The sequence below is a fragment of the Solea solea genome, chromosome 3 (genome assembly GCF_958295425.1).
Source record: "Solea solea chromosome 3, fSolSol10.1, whole genome shotgun sequence".
NCBI lineage: Eukaryota > Metazoa > Chordata > Actinopteri > Pleuronectiformes > Soleidae > Solea > Solea solea.
This window is the reverse complement of record NC_081136.1, coordinates 9,116,364-9,141,278: the sequence shown is the minus strand read 5'-3', so window position 1 is coordinate 9,141,278 and position 24,915 is coordinate 9,116,364. Positions and strand designations below refer to the sequence as shown.

Below are 24,915 nucleotides of genomic sequence, written 5' to 3'. Positions count from 1 at the left end.
TTGGAGAAGCTCCCGGGGCTGGGTCAGAGGATCATAGGTGGGCGGAGTTACAAGCATGCATGAGCCAATCATTTACTGGACTCCTTCAACGAAACAGTCATTACCCAATATTTACTCTTTAACCCCTTATCCCCCACGCCCAAACACTGTATTATCCCAAATTATTGTCTCTGCATTTGCAATATGATCTGTATTTATTTAATAACTTACACAAAGTCAACAGAGACGTATTATTGAATATAATTGAATAAATCAAACTAATATATTTGTATGATTGTACCACTGGTCTCCTGAGAGTTTTATTGGGGGCTTTTCGATTTTGTTCCAATGACAGACTGTCATTTTGTACATTGCAGATATAGTTCACCGCGGTGTGAAACAAACGGCAACATTTGGAGTTTTGCGCTCCGATTCTTAATCCAGGATCCAGGATGGATTACTGCAAATATGATTCCCTACATCCTACAGTCAGATTTCAGTTAACCATCCTAAGTCCTGACAAATCCATAAACGGTGGCTGGTCTTGATACACGGTAACTATTCTTCTAGTTCATGAGTCTGTCAACTTTACATTACGTCAACCTGATCTCGTTCTCTGCGTCCTAACATTTAGTACAGATTTACTAAAATAAAAAATAAGAAAAGACCGATGTTGAGCTTTAAGGGTTCTCAGTTATCCAGGTCATAGCCATCTACAGTAGTTAACTCAAGCAAGTACTACTGAAGAATTGACGCTGGATCATCAGTGAACCAACTATAACAGGCTCTAATAAATAAACTTTCTTAAGGGTTTTTTTCTTAAATCTTCACATACAAGAAACAGACAGGGAGGTTACGATCTTTAAGGTACATGGACATAAGGCTTAATGGATTTAATAGTAGTTTAATGTTTTAATTAATGCTAAAATCTCATATCAACCGATACAGGCAGTTCCGTTAAAGAGTGAACGCTCCAATAAGTTGACAAAACTTAAAAAAAAAAAATTGACTTGAAAGTTCTATTAAGACATCTTTACTTTAGTTTGAATTAAACTTAAAGACACTTTAATGGGCAGACTCCTAATCTGTGAACTCAGAGTTTATCTCAGAGAGGTAATTAGGGGAATAAACAAAGTCATCACACAGATTAATTGAAATGTAATTGAGGTCGAAAGTAAACTGAGGAACTTACCTGTGTACACAATCAATCTAATTTAAGTTGATGACCTACCTCTGATATTAAACAGTAATCTATAACAGTTGCTTGGGAAGACATCACTGGATTTGAGTCAGTGCCAGCGGCAGCTTCATCCACTCCCTCCTCAACATTTTGATGTGTGACTTGACACTGGCTGCTATAGCTTTTAATAGTTAGCTTCTATGGTAATTAAATTGGCAACAGGCCAATTGGCAGTGATGGTGGATCATAAATAACAGTGGCACGGATGTCCAAGTGTGTGTGAGCGAGAGCGCACAAACATAAAGAGATGAGTCGAGGGGATAGAAAGGGAGGATTGGGATGTTACAAAGCAGAAGGCTTTGGAGAGTTTTACTGTTTCACTGTGAGAATAATGATGGCTTCTGTAGCTTCACACACTCCACTGGTTTGGTTGACATACATAACAGAAAAGCCTAAATCACAGCTAAAATGATTGTCTGTGTGACAACTCCCACAAGGCCTCTGTCCACAGTTTGAGAACCAGGAGGCAGAAATGGCTGGTTCACACTGACTGAGGGGGTGAACACTGACACGCACCGCTCCCCTCCCTTCCTGGAGGTAATTGGAGCAGCCAGCAGTTGGCCCGACCAGCCGGCCTGACTGACAGACAACAACAGTCCAAACTGAACCAAACTAAAACTCAACTTCCAGCAGACGGTGCTACGCTGGAAAAAGCAGGGGAAAAAGGAGAGAAGTTGGATTAACCCGCCGACTTTCAGTTGAAGAGGTTGGGAAAATGAAAAGCCGGGATCTATTGCTGTTGGCGTGTTGCTTATGCAGCCTGAGCACACTGGGAGGTAAGCAACAAGTGGCCACAACATATCCACATCCAGTTATAGAGCTGTAGTAGTCATTGAATACTCCTTATGTGCATACTATGCTAAAATCCTATGTAGTGTGTTCAGCAGAACGTGTTGAGTGTATTTCCCAATGTACAAATGGAAAATGGATTATATTTTAGTACCATAATACCAATTATGTGTTTACATACACTCTCATATTGCTTTGGTTGTTTATAAGCATGCACAAAACAGCTTATAAGCAAGGGTTAGCTACAGTATGTGTCTAATTTGCACTGTGAACAAGACAATAGAAAAGAAGATAGAACAGATTACAAGAACCTAAAAATGAATAGCAAGCTGATTAAAAAAACAACAAACAAAACCAGCGCGTCACATACACATTAATATAAACGCCAACATATCTGTGTCCTTGTTAGAGAACAGTTCTCAAGGTCAACGATCGCATGACCGGTTTGTCTTTAGTCCTGTTTTAAAAATACTGTTGGTGTTAACTTGTTTAATCTCAAAGCGTCTGACAAGAGGAAGTGACATCCGTCTGTTCTGCAGCTCTAAACCCGGGAATGACAATTGTCCGTACGAGGTTTTCTCGAATTTCAAATCAATGCAGACGGAGTTAAAGCTATAGTGTGTAACTTTTCAATATCTAGCAGCGTTTCAGCGACATACGTCCCACGCTAGAGCTTTAAGGGGAATGAGAGACAAAGGTTAAAGGAGGCAGTCGTGCAAACTGACATAAAACACCAAAAATGATGAAGAACATTCAGCAAAACTAGGTATGTGGAAAAGAGCTATGAGAATTAAATTAGATCAACACATCCAACAATGCCCTCTTCAGACGCATTACAAAACTTGACAAAAAACCCATAAACAAAACCATTAAATGACTATAAACCTGCATCACAGAGTGACTTCAGAAAGAATAACTCATAAACATAAATCTGAATTTGTCCATAGCACTCAACTTTGTCTTGTGCTTGAATTTGACCTATTTACCGTGTCATTTGAACGCGCCAGAGAGAGAAGGAAATGCGTTCCCCAGCCACACCTCACTCTGGCCCATCAGCGGGCCGCCATGCATCCCTGTGCCTAGCTAATGAGGGTGCCTCGCTGGGTGATCGTTGTCATTTATTCCCGTCAGGTCAGATCCTGCTGGGGCCAAAGCTGTGCCAAACGTGATGAATGCTGCGTCACTGGAGCTGCTGATTATAAATGCCTCTAACCTTCCAACGTAAGAGGAGGGAAATGGCTGGGAATAAAGAGTTTTGTGCAAAAATGCAGTGGAAGTGAACTTGCCCTTGGACACTTTGAGAATAGATGTATTTACTTTTATTATTTGAATTTAAAAATGTCTGTCAAATCCCTGTTAATACACTATGAAGTCTCTTCTTTTAGGTCATCACCGCTGAGATGGCCTTTCATTTATAGGTGTAACTTCAGCTATGTTAAACTAGAAAAAGACAATACACATTTGAAATCCAACCCATGAGTCTGTGGCAGCTCCGTTAGAGGGAACTGTTTCGTTGATGTCAGACCAGACCTCAGTTTGTGATTGACAAGAAGGAAGATGAGTAAGCAAAAGAAAAAAAAAAAAGAAAAAGTAAATGCGCACTTTATAAGGTCATCTATTACTCTGCCAAATAACTGGTCCTCTACAACAACTCAGCCGAGTGCCAACTCCACAACTTGGTGCTCCTCTCTCCCTCTCTCTCTCTCTCTTTACGAGCACAAATAGGAAACACATATCCATTGGCCTTGACATCAGAGTTGAGAACTGTGCATCAATTTTTTTCAACCTAAAAAAAAACCATATCGACTCACAGGAGCAGGACTTTCTTGGTAATATTGTAAACAGCCAGCTAGGATTTGGTTAAGCCAACACAAAATGATTGTTGATTTCATGTCAACATAGCAGTTTCATCATTGTAATATGTAAAAATAATAATAATCACAAAAATGTCCCCCACATGAAGGGATGAACGTGGGTCACCTGACATTTCCTTCGCTCCTTCAGTCACATAATAATAACACATAACTATACTCTATGTCATAATAATAGGCAACGACATAAAGCAAAATCTGTAAAGTACAGTTGTTCATGCATTCATCATGTTGCTTATAGCGGCCGATGATGAGTGATGGACATCCAGCAGACACTGACATAATAATCTGTTTATTAATAATTCAAACGCTAACTCCTCTCAATATGTTCTCCAGATGCCACAGAGGATGAAGAGACTCTGATGAAGAAGATCTTTACCAATTACAACTTGAAGGTCAGGCCAGCACCCAGTCCTGAAGACAGGGTGGTGGTCCGCGTGGGTATGATACTGTCATCCTTCGTAGGACTGGTGAGTGTGATGCGTGTTCTTTTTGCATGGAAATAGAGAATAATGTGCTTTTTTTTATTATATTATACTGCATATCTACTTCTTAGCATAATTACAATAATTCCTTAATAGAAATTGAACAATATTAACAATAATATATGTTGCAAACAGTTCATCTTTCACATCTTTCATGCTGCAACATGGGGGTAAGTGTCTTGCCCAAGGACACATATAGACTAGCAGAGCCAGGAATTGAACCCACACCTACCACTGAGCTACCATTGTGCTACTCACTTTTTCAATGCTTTTATTTTTACTAAAACTACTAAATCTTAATTACATTTTATATCAGATCATTTTGATACAGTAAGTAAACTTAATGTAAAAAAAAAAAGTGACTTCAACTTCTACCAAAGTCATTTTCTGGTGAGATTCTTTTCTCAAGTTTCCCTTTAAGGTACTTTGAATTATATAGACTGTGACTCCACTGTAGAAATGCTCTGCTCGAGGTCAGCCTTACTCCACAGAGGAAGTCACATGGAAGCGGTCGAGTGTAACATCTTGGAAACTAACCCACTTGGATGTTTCATGCACATCTGTCCAGAACTAATCCACTGGATAAACACAGTGTTATTATTAACCTTCACCCACATCCAGGACATCCTGAGGGAAATTCAAGCACTTACAGGAAGTAAGTGATAGGTCGTTGATGAGATTCGCGCTATATTTGTGTGTTTGTGTGTGTGTGTGAGAGTGTGTGATAGAGAGAGAGAGATGGAGGGGTTTGAGTCAATGGCCCCGACCCACCTCCCCCTCCGCTTCCATCCCAGCTGTCTCTCTGACATTCCTCCCAGCGTTTTAAATAGCAGCCTTGGCTCTGAGACACAACGCCACCTCTTAGCTGGACTAACAGTCACACTCCCCCCCCCCCCCCCCCCCCCCCCACTAGTACTGCCCTGTTGCTCAGCAATCAGCTGATTCACCCTTGCCATAACTATGGTGGCCTGGAAGTGCAGACCATTTACAAATCCCGCAAACAAATTTTTACTGATATTGTTCCGATATAAACAGAAACAAAAGTCGATCAACCAATCTTACTGTATATACTGTACCATTTCCTTTCAACCTGGCTTTCAAAATAAGAGCCACTGACTTTGACAGATACTTGCTTGTATTGCCCCTGCAGAACATGAAGAAAGAAGAAATGAGCACAATTGTTGTTATGAATCTGGTAAGTCCACGTACACAAAACCTTGTCACACTCATTATCACATGCCACAGCAGTAAAAATGAAATTCCACCCAATCTTTCTCCTCGTGCTGTCCCACTCAACTGTGACTACGGCTCCAGTGGAAATAAGTTCATTAACATAAGTCCTCCCTCTGCCAGCACACGCCACACAAACACTGAGGAGTCACAGCTCTACATATGAGGAAATGATTACCGTACATTTGAAATATTACAAATCCACATGTGTGCATATATAAGAACGTACACTTTTCCATACAGGAATGGACGGACTTCCGATTGTCATGGAAACCTAAGGATCATGGTGGAATCAAGGTGTTGCGTATCCCTTATGGGAAGATTTGGCAGCCCGACATAGTCCTCATTAATAAGTAAGCAACTGCATTGACATTCAATTATAACTGGTGACTTTTTTTCCATTTTACAGGCCCACTATGAAACATTTTAGATGGTTTACTGGCAGATATTGAATATGCTGCCTGTAATTGTGTTTGTATCAGTGTATTATTGCTTTCAAAGGAAAACCATTTTGTTTTTAGGACTATAGAATTTACTCTTTATACATACGGATCTTGCTTTACACAGCCTGCCATACAGTAGGTGTCTCTTCCCTTCTCCTTCCCCTGACAGAGGTCATATTTGTGCATTTGTTCAGAGTCAGAGAGTTGATCATTTGTATAGATCTTCCTCACCCATGATTGTCAGCTTTAATTCTCACCTCTGTGTGGGTAAGACCACTTAGATCCTCCCTCTTACACCTCAAACTCAAGGTCACAGTCAGTTCTTATGAGTATTTATTGTTTTGCTTGCGAGAAGACAAGTTTGCACTCAAGTGTAAAACTGCATTAAAGCTTTTTAACGCCCCATCACCCCCAATATCCACTGGTCATAGCTACGTCTGCACTTTTCCCCGGCGACTGCTCCTACTTTACATGCCGCTGGATTACACCACCACCGCCGCGTACGTCAGCATCTCCTGCTGTTCCGTATTTCGTTTAAACACTGACATATCAATTTCACTCTTTACTTGGATGGTCACCAACAAGTGATGCATTCTGCTGATGTACACGCTGGCACACTGGTTAGACTTGGAGTAAATGCAGGTATATGCACAGCACCTGTGTAAAGGGAATACTCTATTTTACAGATTTAAATAAAAAACTGTTCATTCTTCTGCAGTACACCACTGCTCCATTCATCAACACACTAATTAGGAACTCAAGCAGCATGGTTCCCCCAAAACCTATATGTGATATACTGCTGAGCTACATCAAATCACATATACCTCCTCTCGATGAGTGTGGGATCCATTTTAGCAGCACCTTCACAGGGACATGGTTTTAGGAGGGGCCGACATGAAGGACACGAGCGTCTTCCCGATAAATCAACCGAGCCATAAAAGCCAAACACAGCGTCCTGACAGACGACTAAATCTGCGTCTAATTGACTTGTTGTCTTTGTTGTGTCTTGCGCTGCGAGTGAGCCCAACACTGTTTGGTTTGCATCCAACACTGATGCTGCACTTAGAAGTGTCCCGTTGAAAACGTATCGTGCTCCTCTATTTCGTCCACGTCAATTAAAATGTTTTAGTGGGGTCTTGCAGAAACGGGACCACAGCCAAACGTTGATGTACTCGGTGGCAATAATCACACATATGAGACAGAATTTCGCTTTACCCCCGTCTGTCGTCTTAGGGAAAGTCAAAAACAAAACAAAGTTCCGCAGGCTAGCGTCAAACCCCCGGGATGCTGCTAATACATGGCACATTAGCACGCCAGTCGTATCTCCGTTTGAGGATCTAGCGGAAACAGGACACACAAAGACAAATGCAAGTCATCTGTCTTGTAAAGACATAACATAATAAGATGACAGCATGAGACCAGATGATGCCTTAAAATATGACGTCATATTATGAGTCAGTACAAGATACGATATGATACAAATAATAAATGAGACACGATATATTACAAGATCGACAGTAGGAATGGTGTTTTTGAGCAATAATTCCACGGACACAAATCACAGGACAGTTAACTTTCCACTATCCAGGTCCCATCAGTGGAATGACAATAATCACAATAAATCAAGATAGAGAGCCTTAGGTCAATACCAAGTTTTGTTTTGTATAATCTTTTTTGTTTGTGGAATTGGATACCTCTTTATTTTGTTTTGGTCTCTGATGTGGCTGTAGAGAGCTTTCCATCCTGCTTTGAGTTGAGGTTTAGGGAAAATATTCTTCTTTATTTAATTATTATGGAAGACCAACAAAATATAGTGCTATTGCACGTATTAGAGCGACCAAGTTTATGTTGTGTGTCTTAGTGGTTGTGCAAACGAAACTCGACAATCATCTTTGGCGATCCTGCTAATTATCTTTAAGAGATGAAACAATACGAGGAAAAAATATGTTTGAACATAACAAAAGATCAAATTCTGTGGCTACAACATCAGACATCATTGCAGCTAATAACGGTGGAGTCACCAAGTTGCTATAACATGCAGTCTATTGTAATCATTTGTAAAGAATTAATGTTATCTCAACCTCCATTCACAGCAACAATGGGGTGTTTGACGTGGCCTTGCATGTCCACGTTCAGGTGTACAGTACCGGCAAAGTCACCTGGACTCCCCCTGCATTGTACTGCAGCTCCTGTGCTGTTCAGGTGAAACATCAAACACACACACAACCCTGAACACATTTCAAAACCTATTGTCACGCTTTTCATTCATCTCCCCCCCTGAGCCTGCTCCTCTGTTGACATCCCTGTTTCTCCGTGTAGGTGGAATATTTCCCCTTTGACTGGCAGAACTGCACGATGAAGTTCCGCTCTTACACCTATGACTCCACAGAGATCGACCTGCAGTACGCGCTGGATTCAAAAGGCAAGGAAATAAAGGAGATCCAAGTGGACGAGTCTATAGGTGGTAAGCATTTGGTGGGAGAGAGTTTGGTTGAGATTTAAATCCTTTTTTTTTTTTTTTTTTTTTTCACAGTGTCTACTTATTTTCACTGTTTCCGAGGCCCAGTCTGGGATCTGGACATTTGCTGATAAACCATGGCTGCCAGCAGGGGAAAGGGGAAACACAGATTTAACAAGTGTTTGCCAGTTTGTGTCACTGTTAGAAACCCTTTATAAACAGACTCCATAAAGAGGGGGGGGGGGTCACTCTCCCTCACCAAAGTCCATTGGAAAAGCTGCCTTTCTAGGGGACACTGGGGCTGTTAGTCTCCTCCTGCCTAATTTGTTGAGATTTGTGTCACTTAAAGGGAAATTCCTAACAAAGTAGTTCACAGAAACAAAGTCACAAGATGAAGCATTTCAACTGACTGATTTGGCAGCAGTGGCCAAAATCTGTTCTGCCTTCTGTCTCTGCTGGCACCCGTATTATGGCTGTGAGAGCAAATGTCTGGTTCGGGAAAATGGCTGTTTGCTCTGTGGCGTGCTCAGCAAAGTGCGTGTCGGTAATGTGTCAACACATGATATATAAACCACACTTCAAAAAACATGAAGCCGCTTACCGAGGCGTCTCCTTTGCACGTTCCCGCAGAGAGCGGCGAGTGGTTCATCAAACACAAGCCGAGCAGGAAGGTCATGAGTGACGATCAGTACGAGGACATGGTCTTCTACCTGATCATCGAGAGGAAGCCTCTGTACTACGTGCTGAACATCATCCTCCCCTGTATTCTCATCACCATCATCGCCATCTTTAACTTCTACCTGCCTCCTGATGCAGGTATGTCAACAAACAGAGTCATGTGTACAAAATCAGTTTGTTACAAACGTGTGGTAAACTGATGAAGATTAGTGGAGCCTATATGTGCTTTTAGCCCTTAGGTCTTGTCCAGATGCAGACAAGGCTAAATGTTCATTTTCCCATTTTACAAGGGAAAACATTTTTCAATCAGAACGTTGCTTGTCAAATCAAGAGCGATAAGTTGTCAAGTAGTATATTAAGTATTAAGTAAAGAGCTTATAAGACTAAGTGCAGTGATGGGACAATCAATGATATTATCGCTTATTGGGATTGAAAGCACTGACAATAAGTTAATTGTGGTGAATTTCTATTGTCATGTTAATCGTGAATGAAGACAAACATCAATATTCCACATGAGTGACTTGAAAATCTAGTCTAACACATCAGCACACAGTGCTTGTGATCTGTTTCTTAATGTGCCTATGGAGAGCTGCATCTTTACCTCATGATTTGTTATCTTCTAAATTATTTTTCACAAAAAAAAAGTGCAGCCATAAAGCTGCACCTGAAAAAACTAATAATTAAACACACACTTTTTTTTCCAGTCATCAATTATTTTTGATCAGTGATCGTCCCATGCCTGGGTTAAGTCATAGTCACCTCTCAGCAAGAAACTTGAAACCTCAAAGGTATTAAAAGGTATCAAAGGTGAATTGCACAGTTTTTGAAGACTTTGTACACCCTGTGTATAGCATAGTACTCTTGTCTAAGACCGTCCAAAGAAAGAGGTGGTTATTCCAAACAGATCAGCCGCTGCACCTCTTGTTTCCATCTTTTCTTGGTCCTGATTGTGGGACATCTCAAGGTCTGCTCTCCTGCACCATCTGCAGACATGCGTGCATGACTATAAAGTATCATCGTCTCCACTCATACACTATGCCACTCATAGATATTAAGTCAAGGACATTAAAGTAATATGCCAATAGTTTTTCTTTTTGGCATGTGATCAATAATTTTATGCACTGCACTTTCTTGTATTAACTTCTCTGCAGAGACACTTTCTGCTTTCTTTACTCACCGGAGGAGCCTGCGTGGCTCGGATGTTCCACTGGTTTGTCAGTGGCATCAAACTCCAACCAGTCTGTGGTTAAAGGAATACTTCACCGACTGGCATTTAGCTTTGTATTACTAGAGTAGGAGTAGTATTTTTGAAAAATGATGCTTCCCAACCTCAGTTTCCCCAGAGTTGAGAAATATCCTTTTTTGTTTACTTATCACTCCACAGTCTTGCAGCAAAGCTTCCCTTAGACTGGCAGAGACATGCATGCACAGCTCACAACACAGGCCCCATACTCCAACCACGGGTAATCCTCATTAAATACTTAACAGTTTATGTTCTTCCCTACCAGGTGAGAAGATGGGCCTGTCCATCAACGTCCTGCTGACCCTGACTGTCTTCCTGCTGCTGCTGGCTGATAACATTCCTGAGACGTCACTGGGCGTCCCCATCATTGTCAACTACATCATGTTCACCATGATCCTGGTCACGTTCTCCGTCATCCTGAGTGTGGTCGTCCTCAATCTACATCACCGCTCCCCCAAAACTCACATAATGCCCATGTGGGTCCGTAAGGTGAGGTCCTTCCCTCCCAAATACAAACGTGCAAAAGTGTACTTCAGGTTCATTACTTGGATTCCTGACATGTTGTCAGACTCTCTACCGCAGAACAGAACACCCACTTTGTCAAATTCAGTCGCAAAGCACAACATTGCCTTAGTAAAATGTTATTTGTTCTCCAGAGATGGATCAAACCATGATGGCCTTTACGGTGTGATGTCGTAGAATGACTGAATGTTGTCATTTCACTGGTGCCAAAGTTTGGTTAATAACATGAAGGCTACTTATAGTTTATTTATTTATGACATAAGTCTGGTATACATAGTTTAATGAATTTGTCATACAAATATGTGTACATGCCAGGTTACAGCAAGGTTGAAGTTATGTTACATATGTAGGTGACAATTTGTAATTATTCAGCAAAATGACTGAGTCTGGTGAATAGACGAAAAATATTCAACTAATGTGGCATGAATCTTAGAAATTAGATGCAAAGTTCTATGATCCTTAACCCTGTAAAACCTCAAAATGTCCAGACGGACTTATTTTAACCAAAAAATAACCAGAAAATGTCCTGTGAGTTAGTGTTGTTTCGCATTTTTACAGATTAACTTTCAATATCTGGCATTTATTTGCAATTTACTGTTAAAATACTGTTTTAACAATTTAAAATGAAAAAAAACAAAAGGTTTTATTCAGAAAAAACAATGTAGTTGTACACAAACACCAGATTCTGCCTTTTAAATTTGAAATTTGAACAATATAAAACATATTTAAAATGACATTGGTGACAAAGACGCTGATTCGCCGGCTTTCTGCAACAGCTAGAGTGAAATTACCGTAATAATGTTGCGCAACTTCTCTGCTTTCAGAAACCGTCACATTATTATGGTAACGCAAAGTGCACTTGCACTTTCATCTGTGAAACGCTTGGTGTTAAAGGGTTAAATAATATTTAACAGAGCAAAAATACTATACTATATATACTATAAAAATGTTTATGTTTTAATGTGGGGGCCGTTAATACATAGTTCACACGCAATAATATTCAAAAATGAGCTGTGATAAAAGTACAAAATGCTTCAATTTGAAGCAAAACAACACAACATAAGCTTTGTCTAATTCCATCAAAGTCCAGTGTGGACTGGAAATAATTAGTCTAATGCTAATTCAGTAATGGAGGTTCAGGCGGTCGACTGATTTAAGTCCACACAGACCTGAACATCCTTAACGTCATGTTACACCATTAACCTCCATAAGTAGCTGTTGCCCTCACTGCACATTATGTGAGCGTAATCACAGGCGTGAGCAGCACCTCCATACTTTCCTCTGACGTCTGTCACGCTGTCCAGTAAAGACACAGCTGATGTATCTGTTTTTAATGGAAGCGGACTGGAATTGGTTCAGAGTCGATGGCCAAAGGAACACTGCAGGTTCATTCACATTTCGCCCTTTCTCTTCAGACACAGATCAGTGTGGAAATGAAAGATTTGTGGACAGAGCTCGAGTCTCGAGATCATTTCTTGACCCCATCACTCACCCCTAACACTGTGCTGTAACGTTTTCTTAACTATATACAGTCACTGGTTCCCGACAGTAGATGCAATACGTCCTCATCTTCAGACTCTACTAACATGTTATTTCGCAGCATCTTTCCACAGACACGTTTACTGCGCCTGGGAGTCTATTACTTTAGCGTTAAGGGCACGGATGCTCACTCTGATAATGAATGAATGTCATTGTCTTTATCCATTTGGTCTAAGTAGGTGTCAAGTGCAATATCGGTTGCCCTCTGAGCTCCTTAGGTTTGACCTTGACGTCACTTTGGATTCTCTCTCCGTGACTGTGAGTCCCACACAGACAGAAAAGGAACCAATAACAGTGGAGTTACGGCTTATGGAATGGGGTCTTTGTAGATGAAATGGATTCTTCCTGGATATACTTGCCTCTCTTATAGAGTTACGTCTCGTAAGGTGTGCGAGAAATCCATTTCTTATTGGCCAGAATGAGGAAGAAGAAATTCATTTATGTATTAAAACCAGATTTTAAATAAAAGGTCCACAAGGGCTCAAAATGAGTGCGAACATGGTTGAATTGAACAAAATTGTCTATTTTGTAGTCATTCAGGATTTAAGGACATATATATATACAGTATGTATATATATATACAGTATATATATATATATACACATACAGTATATATGTACACACTCTCAAATTGGAATAATCTAGGCCCAAAGATGAGATGTATCACTGCCAGTCTGATTTTTATTGTTATCTTTTTAAATAGAAATATTCTGTTCACATCTTTGCGATACCACTCGTGCCACGAGCAGTTGAGGTCTGAGTCAGTCGGTTAATATTCATATTCTTTCGTCCCATCCGTTGCCTCAAGAAAATACATGCACAGTATTTCGGCGACAGACACAGGATGCATATTCGCAACCGTTTGTTTACATGAAGACTCAAGGGCATCGTTAATTATTCAATTAAGATATTTGGATTTTTTTTTCCCCCCCCTCACGACATTAAGGGAGCTGTGCTGTCTCCGAGCTCTCAAAGATAGAGTTTGGTGATAGAATTTGAAAAGTGGAATATTATTGACATCCATCTGTCAACACAGGCAAGCCAGGACTTATTTCAAAAGTTGGATCCAGGCTGACAGTTGGCCCAATTATCTGCAGTTGTATCATCAAATTCTTTAATGTCTTTTTAAAGGGCAGTTTGAACGAGTTCACACTGTCATTATGCAACATTGCAGTTGCCATGGACAGTCCAGCTCCAGTACAGTTGTTTACTGAGGAGGAACTCCACTGGAGCATCCAGACTCTGTCGTCTTTACTCAAGGACACCTTGAGAGGAGACAGTGAGGAATTGGACAGCATTAGCCATTTGGTTTCGCCACCCACATCATTCAGCTGCAACTGCTCAAAGGTTATCTCACTGCTCATTTCAACATTTTGAGTAATTCCTCAGCCGTAATAGGCAAAAACAGGGCAAATGCATTTTCAGCTTTTCACCATAAATCATGAAAGCATGAAACAAGAAGCCGAACAAATGGATTTTGAATACCAGGAAAGGATTTGGGATGTCTGTGTGAGCCAACTAGAACTTAAAGATAGATAGATAGATAGATAGATAGATACTTTATTCATCTCACAGAGAAATTCACAAAAGTGGGAAGTATTCTCTGGGAATGCAGGATACTACAAATGGATGTTTGACTTAAACTCATAGCGGCTCAATTCTCCATCCCGTCAGTGTGAAAGGCAAACTTTTGATCTTCATCTTCCCTCTCCTCCTAGATTTTCATCCACATGCTTCCTCCTTATCTCTGCATGCTGCGGCCTAAAGTGGAAACCCCTCTGTACGTGGAACTCTCGCCCCGCAAGGAGAAATACAAGATCTGCATCAATAAAGCAGCGGATGAATACTTCATCCGCAAACCAGACACCTCCGTCCTCTTCCCGCGACCTAACAGGTGAGACCGGGCATGCTCTTGATTTCTAACATGACCTAGTTTATAGCCTTTTATCCACGTTGGACATTCATCCACTAAAATATGGACAGGTGGTTTTTGCGAGTATTTTGTGTGATAAAGTCCTGTATGTATTTTGTATTCCGTGGATGTGATGTGTACTAAAATGTGAGGCTGATTTTAAAAGCATGAAAAGGATGCTGTCCGTTACATATCCTCATCCAGGCGACCTCATATTCATGCCTGACAATCATAATCCACCAAATCCGACTTTTTTCCATACCATAGTTGTGAGAGCGGCAACCTCTTGCAACAGAAGTGATTAAAAACACATTAAACTGTCAGAGTGTAACAATAGCACTTGAAAGTGAAATCCGGCCGTTTCTGTCATGTCCGTTTTTTTTTAGTATTCATAGAATTTCATGTTTAATTCTGTGTAGCACGTTATCTTTGAAGTCAGCCGCCAAGCTCCGCGGTTTTCCCCCGGCTTGCATTTTTTTCTTTTCTTGAGCAAGTAAACTCTCATTGTACATTAGAAAACATCGGCAGGCAGAGCTGTTGCCTCAAATATGGAAAGACAGACACTTTAGTGCTGCTTTAGTTTCGGCTCCAAGCGCTGAGCAAACACACCTCAAGACGTCGTCCTAAAAGTCACCGTCATATTGCGCGTCCTGCACGTAAATATTACGGTGTCATCTTTTTATTAGTTTAGCGGTAAAAACCTGAACGAACTGCCAGAATGCAGACGCTGTTGCAAGCCAAGGACTTAACAGGAAGCGAGTCATACGAGACATAAAAACTCCCTGACCTTTGGTGCAGACTGTGACAGGGATTGAATTCAGGTAATGGGGAAGTTTTAAACTCCCCCTTCAGTATTTAGAACTCCAGTGTATCTTCATAAAGAATGAAGATGTTTCCGCAAAGGTGCAGAAAAATGGTATTTAGACCTTAGATCCCAAACACCCCCCCCCCCCCCCCCCCAGTGAAACTGAGAGTGATGAGCTTCATTACAGGTTTTACAGAGCGCTGCTCCTGGAGCTGATGAGTAAGGAGCTGGAGTCGGGCCAATGTTGGCACACAAACTGGTGACAAACTGTTCTATCAGTCTCACCATGCTTTGGACACAGAAAACAGATGACCTTGGTCAGGTGGACTCCAGGACGTCTTGGACGTCAGGCTACTGTGGGACACTAGACGACTAGCCTGCATCGCTGCTGCTGCTGCTGCTGCTCTATTAATACACCCAAAACTCCTCACAGCGTGCGTAGCTGTCCCTCCCTCTCCATCCTTCACCTCCTGCGAGCACTGAAGTATATCCAGAGGGGAGAGACAAGAGGCGGCCGAGAATCGTTGGTAAAATAATAATGACCCTGTGCAAATCGACTCTGACACATTAGAGCGGGACACTTGGTGTCGAGGTGAAAGAACGGGTGATGGGGGAAGGTGTGTGTGGGGGTGGGGGGGGGCTCTATTAGAGCAATGTGATGAGACAGCAGTATCCCTCTTGAGTCCACACATACACACACACCCTTCTTAATTGGGTTTAGTGCCATGTCTTGGCAGCAGATGCAGCCAGTTTTAGTTGAATTAGTCTCCCGAATAGTCGTTTACTTCTCGCTGATGAAGTGCTACTTTGAGCCACACTGGAGCAAAAAGGGAGGAAGGGTTAAGAGGCCAAATTGTGTCTCTCCCTCTCTCTCTCTCTCTCTCTATCTACATGATGAGGCGCCACCTCTTTCAGGTCACAGCCTCCTCACCTGCCACACTCGCAGGAGCAGCAGCAGCGGACGGCAGCGCTGCATTGTAAACCCGGGAATTCCTGCACTGAATACCAAGCAGCTCTCTCCTTTCTGCCCTGCCGGTGAGGTCAAAAGCACGTTTCATGTCTCCTCATAGACATGATGCCAGAGTGCCCTCTGGTGTTGAGCCGCCTGACCTACAACTCATTCTCACTGGGTTCAGCTTCTGTCGGTAGCTCTAAAAGTGTAGGAGGTGTTCAATTCTCAAGGTGTTTCACCAGCAAGGAGATTGCGGTTGTTCTGAAAAAGGATTATTTTTATATTTGATTGGCCAAGGCTGAGGGAACCAATAGACGATAGATTTTGCAAAATGTGTTAAAGGGGATTACAACGTCTTCTTCTGTACAATATTGTTTACTATGACGTTATGGGAATCATATGATGGTACACACGTACAAAAGGCAATGCATCATTCTCCTTTTGTTCATGTGTGTAACTATGTATTACTATTTAACTATCAAACAAACTAATGTTTTCCCCCACTCATCTTATTTACAACCATTTTTCTTGCCCTGTTGGACTCGCAGTGTCACAAACTTGACACTGACACGACGCTCGACACCTCAGAGCCAGAGCCAGAGGTTATTCTCTCATTTCTTTTGCGAAGGTCATTTCTCAACGAGACACTTTTTTGTTGCGGTGTGCTGCGCGTCATCTGCTGCATCACTACTTATTGTTACAGTGAGCCTCAGACCTACGGGTTCGCGCCTCCCCATCGGAAGCAACCGGTGGAAATCCATCATTGTCAGTGCTCAAGGACACGCTGCGCCACTGTGCATAGAAATGCAGCAGAAAGTATCACAGCACAAGTCACTGATTGGTAATCGTTGGAATCGCATCAGTGGTTTTAAAGCAACGCTCGCTCGTTTTTTTTTGAAATGGGAAATAAAATCGTCCTATACAAACATCATATTCAGAGGATTTTGCTGCTGTAACATTGTTCTATTTTGACCACTGTTTACCGAAAGACCAGGTTATTTTAGACCAAAATATGTGCTTTGTTGGCCTCACAATCTCATCAAGGTGTTGTCTTTACAGCCTGTGGTGTCATGGCCTCTTAACACATTGATAGGCTTCAGCAGACAGTAACAGACGGGTTTTTCAAGATGGCGGCGTGAGGGAAGGTCGCGTTCGAGAGAGCTGTTGCGCTTATTAGCTGATTTATTCACTTAATCCTACAAAAATTACATTTCAAACTCCCAATGGTTTATTAGCCTAACATGAACATTGACAGCTACTTTCTGAAACAATCCGACAGCATGCCACGTAAGAAAAATCAAGCTCCCGATGACGTTGAGCACAACCAACGGGCGAGCGAAGCCCAAGCAGGAGCTAGCATCATAGCCGACACCACAGCTGAAACTAGTTTAAGGGCACTTCGGGAAGCGGTGGGCGAAATTACAGCTAACATATCTAAAGTTATTGACGACAAACTAGGCCCACTGTCAGAGCTCTTGAAAATACACAGAGAAGAACTTGACAGTCACGGGAAGCGAATAACGGAGGCCGAACAGAGGATCTCAGCGCTGGAGGATGCCGCAGACCCGGTCGACAGAAAGTTGGAGGCGCTGGAAAAGATGGTGTGTGAATTACGTGAGCGGTCCGACGACCTGGAAAACAGAGGACGACGTAAAAATATCCGTATCGTCGGACTCCCAGAGAAGGCTGAAGGAGACGACCCGACTCAGTTCTTTGAGGCTTGGCTCCCTAAAATTCTTCGCATCGCAACGAAGTCTGGTCGCATAAAGTTGGAGAGAGCGCACCGCTTACTGGCCGCAATGCCCCCCTCCACCCAGAGACCGCGCTCGGTGCTGGTCAGGTTCCACAATTATCAAGATAAACAACGTGTGATGAATGCGGCGTGGGAGATGGGAAGGAAAAATGAAGCGTTGAAATACGTGGACGCGACGGTGATGATATTTCAGGACTTTTCAGCATCCGTTCTCCGCAGGAGAAGGGGTTATGACGGAGTGAAGAAACAGCTGAGAGCGCTCGGGGCCGACTACAGGCAAGTCTACCCCGCATCACTGAGAGTCACCTGTCGCGGATCCACCAAGATGTTCCACGACCCAGCCACGGTTGAGAAATACGTCCAGTCACTGAAGGATGCCCCTCGTGATGATAATGATGATGTGTGAGCATTAATCTGTAAGTCTGTCGGTCTTTTAGTAGACTCTTAGTAGGTTTTGCTGTCATATAATGTATAAGCATTAAGCATTACACTTGATTTCTGTCTGTTACCTTTGTAGGATCATTATAAGCAATGCCTCCGGATTTCTCGGATAGATATCTTTCTTTTGTTGCTGGAGAAACCTTTCACTCGAGCTCCTCCAAGTTTAGGAGAAGGACAGTGTATATTTTATGCCAGTGTTTGGCAGAGGGTGCGTTAGACGCACTGTTTTTTGTTATGACCTTCATAATGTTCTGTTTCTGTTTTGTTTTATTTGGCTCACTTTGTTAGGGATTTCATTACAGGCAATGTGTTCAGGTAATATTTTAGTTCAGAACCCATGATCATGTCAGCCTTGAAGCTATGCACCTGGAACGTAAATGGTGTTCATACGCCTGTCAAACGGAAAAAGATTTTAACTTATCTTAAGAAGGAATGCGTTGACATAGCACTATTGCAAGAGACACATCTAAACGACAGTGAACATTTGAAATTACAACAAGGAGGTTTTGGACAGGTTTATTTTTCATCTTTTACTTCAAGGAGTAGAGGTGTGGCCATTCTAATTAAGAGAAATGTACCATTCAAACTTCTAGACTGTACAAAAGACAGAGCAGGTTGTTATGTGATTGTGAGAGGCATACTTTATGGGGAAGAAATTGCTATAATGAATATTTACAACCCACCTGGATATCCAAGCGACCTCCTCACTACTTCTTTCTCTAAGGTGATAGGTCTTAATGTCAGAAACACTTTTATTGGAGGAGACTTTAACTGCCATTTAAATCCTATTGTAGACAAATCTCCACCTGGTAAATTATCACTTTCACCCCAAGCTAAAAGGGTCACAGCACTCTGTGAAGACCTAGACTATACAGATGTGTGGAGAGCCCAACATGTAGCTGAGAGAGAATATACCTTTTTCTCAAATGTTTACAAATCCTATACCAGGATTGATTATTTCTTTCTCCCGAGAACCCTACTGTCGTCAGTTATATCCAGTGCTATAGGAAATATAATTATTTCTGATCATGCTGCTGTGTTCATACAATATGATTTAGGGAACCCAGTCAACCAAACCAAACACTGGAAATTCAACCCTTCTATCCTAACTGACAACAATTTTTTATCTTACTTTAGAGAAGAATTTCACTCGTTTTTATCTGTTAATTCAGCCTCCACCAGTGATTCTTCATTATTATGGGAAACGTCTAAAGCCTTCTCCAGAGGTATTATTATTTCTTATATGTCCACTAAGAGGCGAAGACAGGATGGACAAAGGAAAATTTTAGAATCTAAACTGAAGTATGCAGAGAAAGAATATGTAAAAAACTCGTCTGTACAGAAACTTAAAGAGATCTCTGCAATTAGGTGCGCTTTAAATCTGTTATGGACTAAGGATGCGGAAGGTAAAATCAGACTTGCCAAACAAAAAATGTACGAACATGGAGATAAAGCTGGGAGATATCTATCATATTTGACGAAGAAAAAGGCTGATTCACGAATTATCTCTTCAGTCATAGACAGTCAGGGTAAACAGACTTTTAATACTGTGGCCATTAATAAGGCTTTTAAAACCTACTATGAAAACTTGTATAAATCTGAACTATATAATGATACAACTGACAAAATGAACAATTTTTTCTCCTCTCTTAACCTTCCTAGCTTATCTGATGCCCAGAAAGCATGTCTTGAAGCTCCCATATCTAAGACAGAGTTGCTCAATGCTATTAAAGGGTTACAATCTGGTAAAGCGCCAGGTCCAGATGGATTCAGTAGCGAATTCTACAAAGAGTTCTGTGATTTACTGGCCGACCCACTTCTAGACATGTTTAATGACTCTTTTAAGAAAGGTGTTTTACCACAGTCTTTGAGAGAAGCGCACATCTCTCTCATTTTAAAAAAAGGGAAAATCCCTGAAGATTGTGCATCATACAGGCCTATCTCCTTATTGAATGCTGATCTAAAACTTCTCTCCAAAATATTAGCAACAAGACTGGAAGGCGTACTCCCTGTTCTTATAAATGCCGACCAAACTGGATTCATTAAGGGTCGTAATTCATACAATAATATGCGCAGATTACTGAACACAATTCAGGTTTTTCAACAGCAGTCTTTGAATGGTCTGGTGCTTTCTCTGGATGCCGAGAAGGCGTTTGACCGTGTAGAGATGCCATACCTGTTTTTTACACTTTACAAATTTGGCCTAAGTGAAAATTTTATAACCTGGATTAAACTACTTTATACAAATCCCCTGTCAGCAGTGCTTACAAATGGGTTGCAATCTTCTAACTTTGAAATTTTTAGAGGTACAAGGCAAGGGTGTCCTCTATCGCCCCTGCTCTTCGCCTTGGCAATTGAGCCACTTGCTGAAGCTATTAGGACTAATGAAAACATACATGGTCTCACTATGGCCACTAGACTACACAAGATTACTCTTTATGCTGACGATGTCTTGATTGTTGTGACTGAACCTGAGGTATCTATCCCAGCCCTTATTGGGACCATTAATGAGTTCAGTATTTTCTCTGGTTACAGAATAAATTATAGTAAATCGGAAGTGATGCCATTAGGTTGCCTGAAACAGATACCTAAAACCCCATCCCCCTTCCCGTTTAAATGGTCCCCAGAAGGTTTTGTCTATTTGGGAATACGTGTAACACCCTCGTTTGATCAGCTTTACAAAGCAAATTTCCCACCCATATTTGAGCGTATAAGACTAGACCTAGAGAGATGGAATACTCTTCCAATTTCCTGGTTAGGTCGTGTCGCACTCCTAAAAATGAACATTCTCCCTAGGCTACTTTACCCCATACAAATGATCCCAGTCGTGTTCCTCCATAAGACTATTAAACAGTTAAATAGTTGGTTTAGCTCCTTTATATGGTCTAAGAGGAGACCACGCCTGAAAATAGCTACGCTATGTCTTCCATCCTCAGAGGGGGGTCTCGACCTCCCGGACATTAGAAAATTTCAGCTCAGTGTTCATTTGCGTACCATAGCTGACTGGGTGCATAATAAATCCACGTCTCTCTGGATGGATGTAGAAAGTTCAATGTCTAAATATCCTTTGGATAATCTTCTGTTTATTAGAAAAAATACATCTTTGAAATCTGCTTGTACTAACCCTATTACGATCTCCACAGTTAAGGCATGGCATGCCATCAGAAAATTAGAGGGCAGATCTCGATTCACGTCTGTATTCACTCCGATATGCGACAATCCTGACTTCCTCCCTGGGCTAATGGACAATAACTTCCAGATTTGGGTAAACAAAGGAATATCTACTTTACGCAACCTACTGGAAGGCCCCACCATGATGTCTTTTAGTCAGCTGAAGGGGAAATATGATATCCAACAACAAGACTTCTTTCGGTATTTGCAAGTGAGAAATTTTATCACTAGGGATACCTCAATCCTTCAGTGTCAGGATGTCTCACACCTAGAGAGGCAGCTCTTTTGGCTAAAGTCTGGCGGTTCTATTAGCCTGTTTTATAATATTCTTAAAGAGTATAACATCGCAAACACCTCCTCTCTGAAGGGCTTATGGGAAAGAGAGCTTAATGTTAAGATAACAGATGATGACTGGAATGACGCTTGGAAAAATGCAAAAACACTAAATGTCTGTAACCGAGTGAGAGCTATGCAGCTAAAGCTCCTACACAGGGTTCATATATCTCCCTCTCAGCGCCACAAATACAGCCCTAATACATCTCCACTGTGCCCCAAGTGTAAGACAGAAACTGGTAGTCTGACACATTGTTTATGGTATTGTAGAGAGATACAGACGTTTTGGCAGATTATAGGGCAGGAAATTAATAAGATTCTGTCTACTAATAGTAATAATAACCCTTTATACCTGCTACTCGGTATATCTGACATGTCCATCACTGACAAATTTAGAAGAAAACTTTTTCAGACACTTGCTTTCTGTGCTAGAAAGAGCATTCTTTTGAATTGGATCACAGATAAAGTTCCGTCTAAGACTCAGTGGCAAAGGGTTGTATTTGAATATGTTGTGCTGGACTTTTTGACATGTAAACTTCACAGTAATGATGATGCTTTTCGTAAAACATGGGAACCCTTTTTGTCGCATTTTGGTTTGAATATTTCCACTATTCTCACAAGAGGGCTTGTATCATAGCTCTGAATGCTCTACCTCAAAAGGGACACTTTTATTTCTGTATTCCTTTTATTTTACTTATTTGTTTTGAATGTTTTCTCCTTTGTATAAGATGTGACCCCTGAATCTTCTGCCTGTATGAATTTGAACTTGGATTTGAATATGTAAGTGAGCCAAATGTTTGTTTGTTTGACTGTTTTGTTTAGTGTTCTTGTCTTACCTGTTGAAAAACTAATAAACATATATTAAAAAAAAAAAAAAAAAAAAAAAAGACAGTAACAGACACTCTTGGCCAGCAGCTTGTTGTGTATTTGTGATGTCACATATTAGGAAGGCAGGTCACAGGTGTGTTCACACTAAAAGATGAGGAAAAGTGGCCGTTTTTCTTTTTGCAAACTTGGATTTCCTTTATGTCCTTTATGTGAGTGACAAAAATAGGAAGGTAGGGTGCCAACAACTTCCTCCCAGCTTCCCCTCGCGACTCCCGGTGACCCGCTGGGGCTGACGGCTGGTAACTAAAGGCAACAAGTGAACACAAACGCAAGCACACGCTCAGACACGTACGCACGCGGAGGCGTTCTCAGGCAGAAGAGCCCAGTCAGCAGATGCAGAGCGGTGACTCCCTCCCTGGCAGAGTGAGCCCATGCAGGGAGCTCCTCTGACCTTCTCTTTATTCCCCCCCTCTGAATGACAAAAGTGTGCGAAACAGACACGTAGACGGGCTCAGACAAGCAATACTATTTTACAGCCTTTAATTACAGCGCACTCACACGTATGTGTCACTTTAGCACTCGGCGGTGGACGTGCCCAGAGCCTGTTCTGGGCCTGGTTTTTGGAAGACGCCAGAGCAGAGGTCTGTCATGCTAATGTGACGGTGACATCGCGTCCGCCATACTTGAGTGCACGCTGTCCGACGAAATTAATTTTGACGGTTTGACCATCAGTGCTTGAATGTGATTTATCTGGCTTCTCGCGTCACCTTCAAACTCCGCCTAAAAACCCACCTCTGCTCGTTCTCTTTAACTGTTGATTTTGTAATTCTTTCAAATTGCACTTTTTATTTTTTTTATTTGCTGTATATGTGAGGTGACCTTGGTTCCCCCCCCCAACAGAGGCCTAGTAAATAAAAGTTATTGTAACACATGCTCACACTCCTGTGCTTTTGTTCAGCTCCGCTGTTTACACTTTGTGTCCATGTGCAGGTTTCAGCCCGAGGGCATGTGCACGGACCTCAGGAAATTCATTGACGGCCCCAGTAGCTATCTTTCGTTACCTGAGGATCTGAAGTCAGCCATCGAAGCCATTACGTATATCGCAGAAGCCCTGCAGGCCGAGAAGGACTATGAAGCTGTAAGTTTGTTGTCTTTTCTTGGAGATGACCTCTCAAAGCTCTGTTTACTCTTGTTTCTTTTTGCTTGTCACGTTGCCCTTCCTCGATCTAATCTTTGATTCTCCGCTGTTTATTTTGTCCCTCCACGTCGTCCAGCTGAAGGAGGACTGGCAGTACGTGGCTATGGTGGTGGACCGCATGTTCCTCTGGATCTTTGTCGTCTTCACCACTGTGGGAACCTTGGCCATCTTCGCCTCTGCCCGTTTTAACCACACGCCCACTAACCCGTTTAAACCGATGTAAGGCATTTTTCTGCCAGTGATTTTCTGTGTGTAGTTCACCATTGGACCACTGTGCCTCTGAACCTCATATTTCTGCCACTGCAACAGGGGTCTCTATATAAATACAGCCTGAACCATAGAGACGATAATGGCAATATTCTGTGTCAATGTCAACAACAACTTATACACACTCAAAAGAGTATTCTCAAGGCCATCGACCTTTACATTAGTTTTCAAGTGTAAACATTGTCGAAATGCAACCCTGGCTCCTGTCGCACGATATCAGCTGTCAATCAAGCTGTGTCGCCTATTTTCCTCTGAATAAGAATATAACTTACAAAATTCACATCCCGCTTGACTGAAGAAGACCTGAAAGTAGTGACTGAGACCATGAGCGCTTCAGGAAAAAGTTTACTGACGCTATAAATCAACCGAGAAGTTGGTAAACCACGCACTGGTATGACGGCACTTGAAGGTGACACGGTGCATTTGTGTATTACCATGTTTAACCTTGTGCTCGCAACAAACAGAGTGTGTGACTGAAATTAATGTCTTGAAAGTCTGCAATTCTCAAGATTTGCACCCAAGTTAAAGGACATGCACATTTATTATATGTATTTTGAGAATGGCGTGAAATTATCTTGAAATTCATAGGATAAGACAACTTAGAATTCCGACACCATCATGAGGCTTCTCAGCGCTCACAGATTCGCTGAAATGCACCGAAACAGGAACAGGAACCTACAAAGTTGTCGATGATTGTATGAAATATAACTACCCAGCCGATGTTACAGTGGCTGCCATGTCTCTTAATTTACCCGGTGTGTTTTTTTAGTATATAGTT

The 24,915-nt window shown here is 41.7% G+C and overlaps 1 protein-coding gene across 1 annotated transcript; it reads left to right on the top strand.

The window, feature by feature from the left end:
* The first annotated feature begins 1,758 nt into the window (after positions 1-1,758).
* Positions 1,759-24,274, top strand: chrnb1 (cholinergic receptor, nicotinic, beta 1 (muscle)). Its single transcript, XM_058625490.1, has 11 exons — positions 1,759-1,995; positions 4,216-4,349; positions 5,515-5,559; positions 5,838-5,947; positions 8,131-8,239; positions 8,357-8,501; positions 9,126-9,311; positions 10,682-10,905; positions 14,196-14,371; positions 23,663-23,810; positions 23,947-24,274. The coding sequence occupies exons 1-11, from the start codon at positions 1,935-1,937 to the stop codon at positions 24,091-24,093; spliced, it is 1,485 nt and encodes a 494-aa protein (XP_058481473.1). The 5' UTR covers positions 1,759-1,934; the 3' UTR covers positions 24,094-24,274.
* The last annotated feature ends 641 nt before the right edge of the window (positions 24,275-24,915 follow it).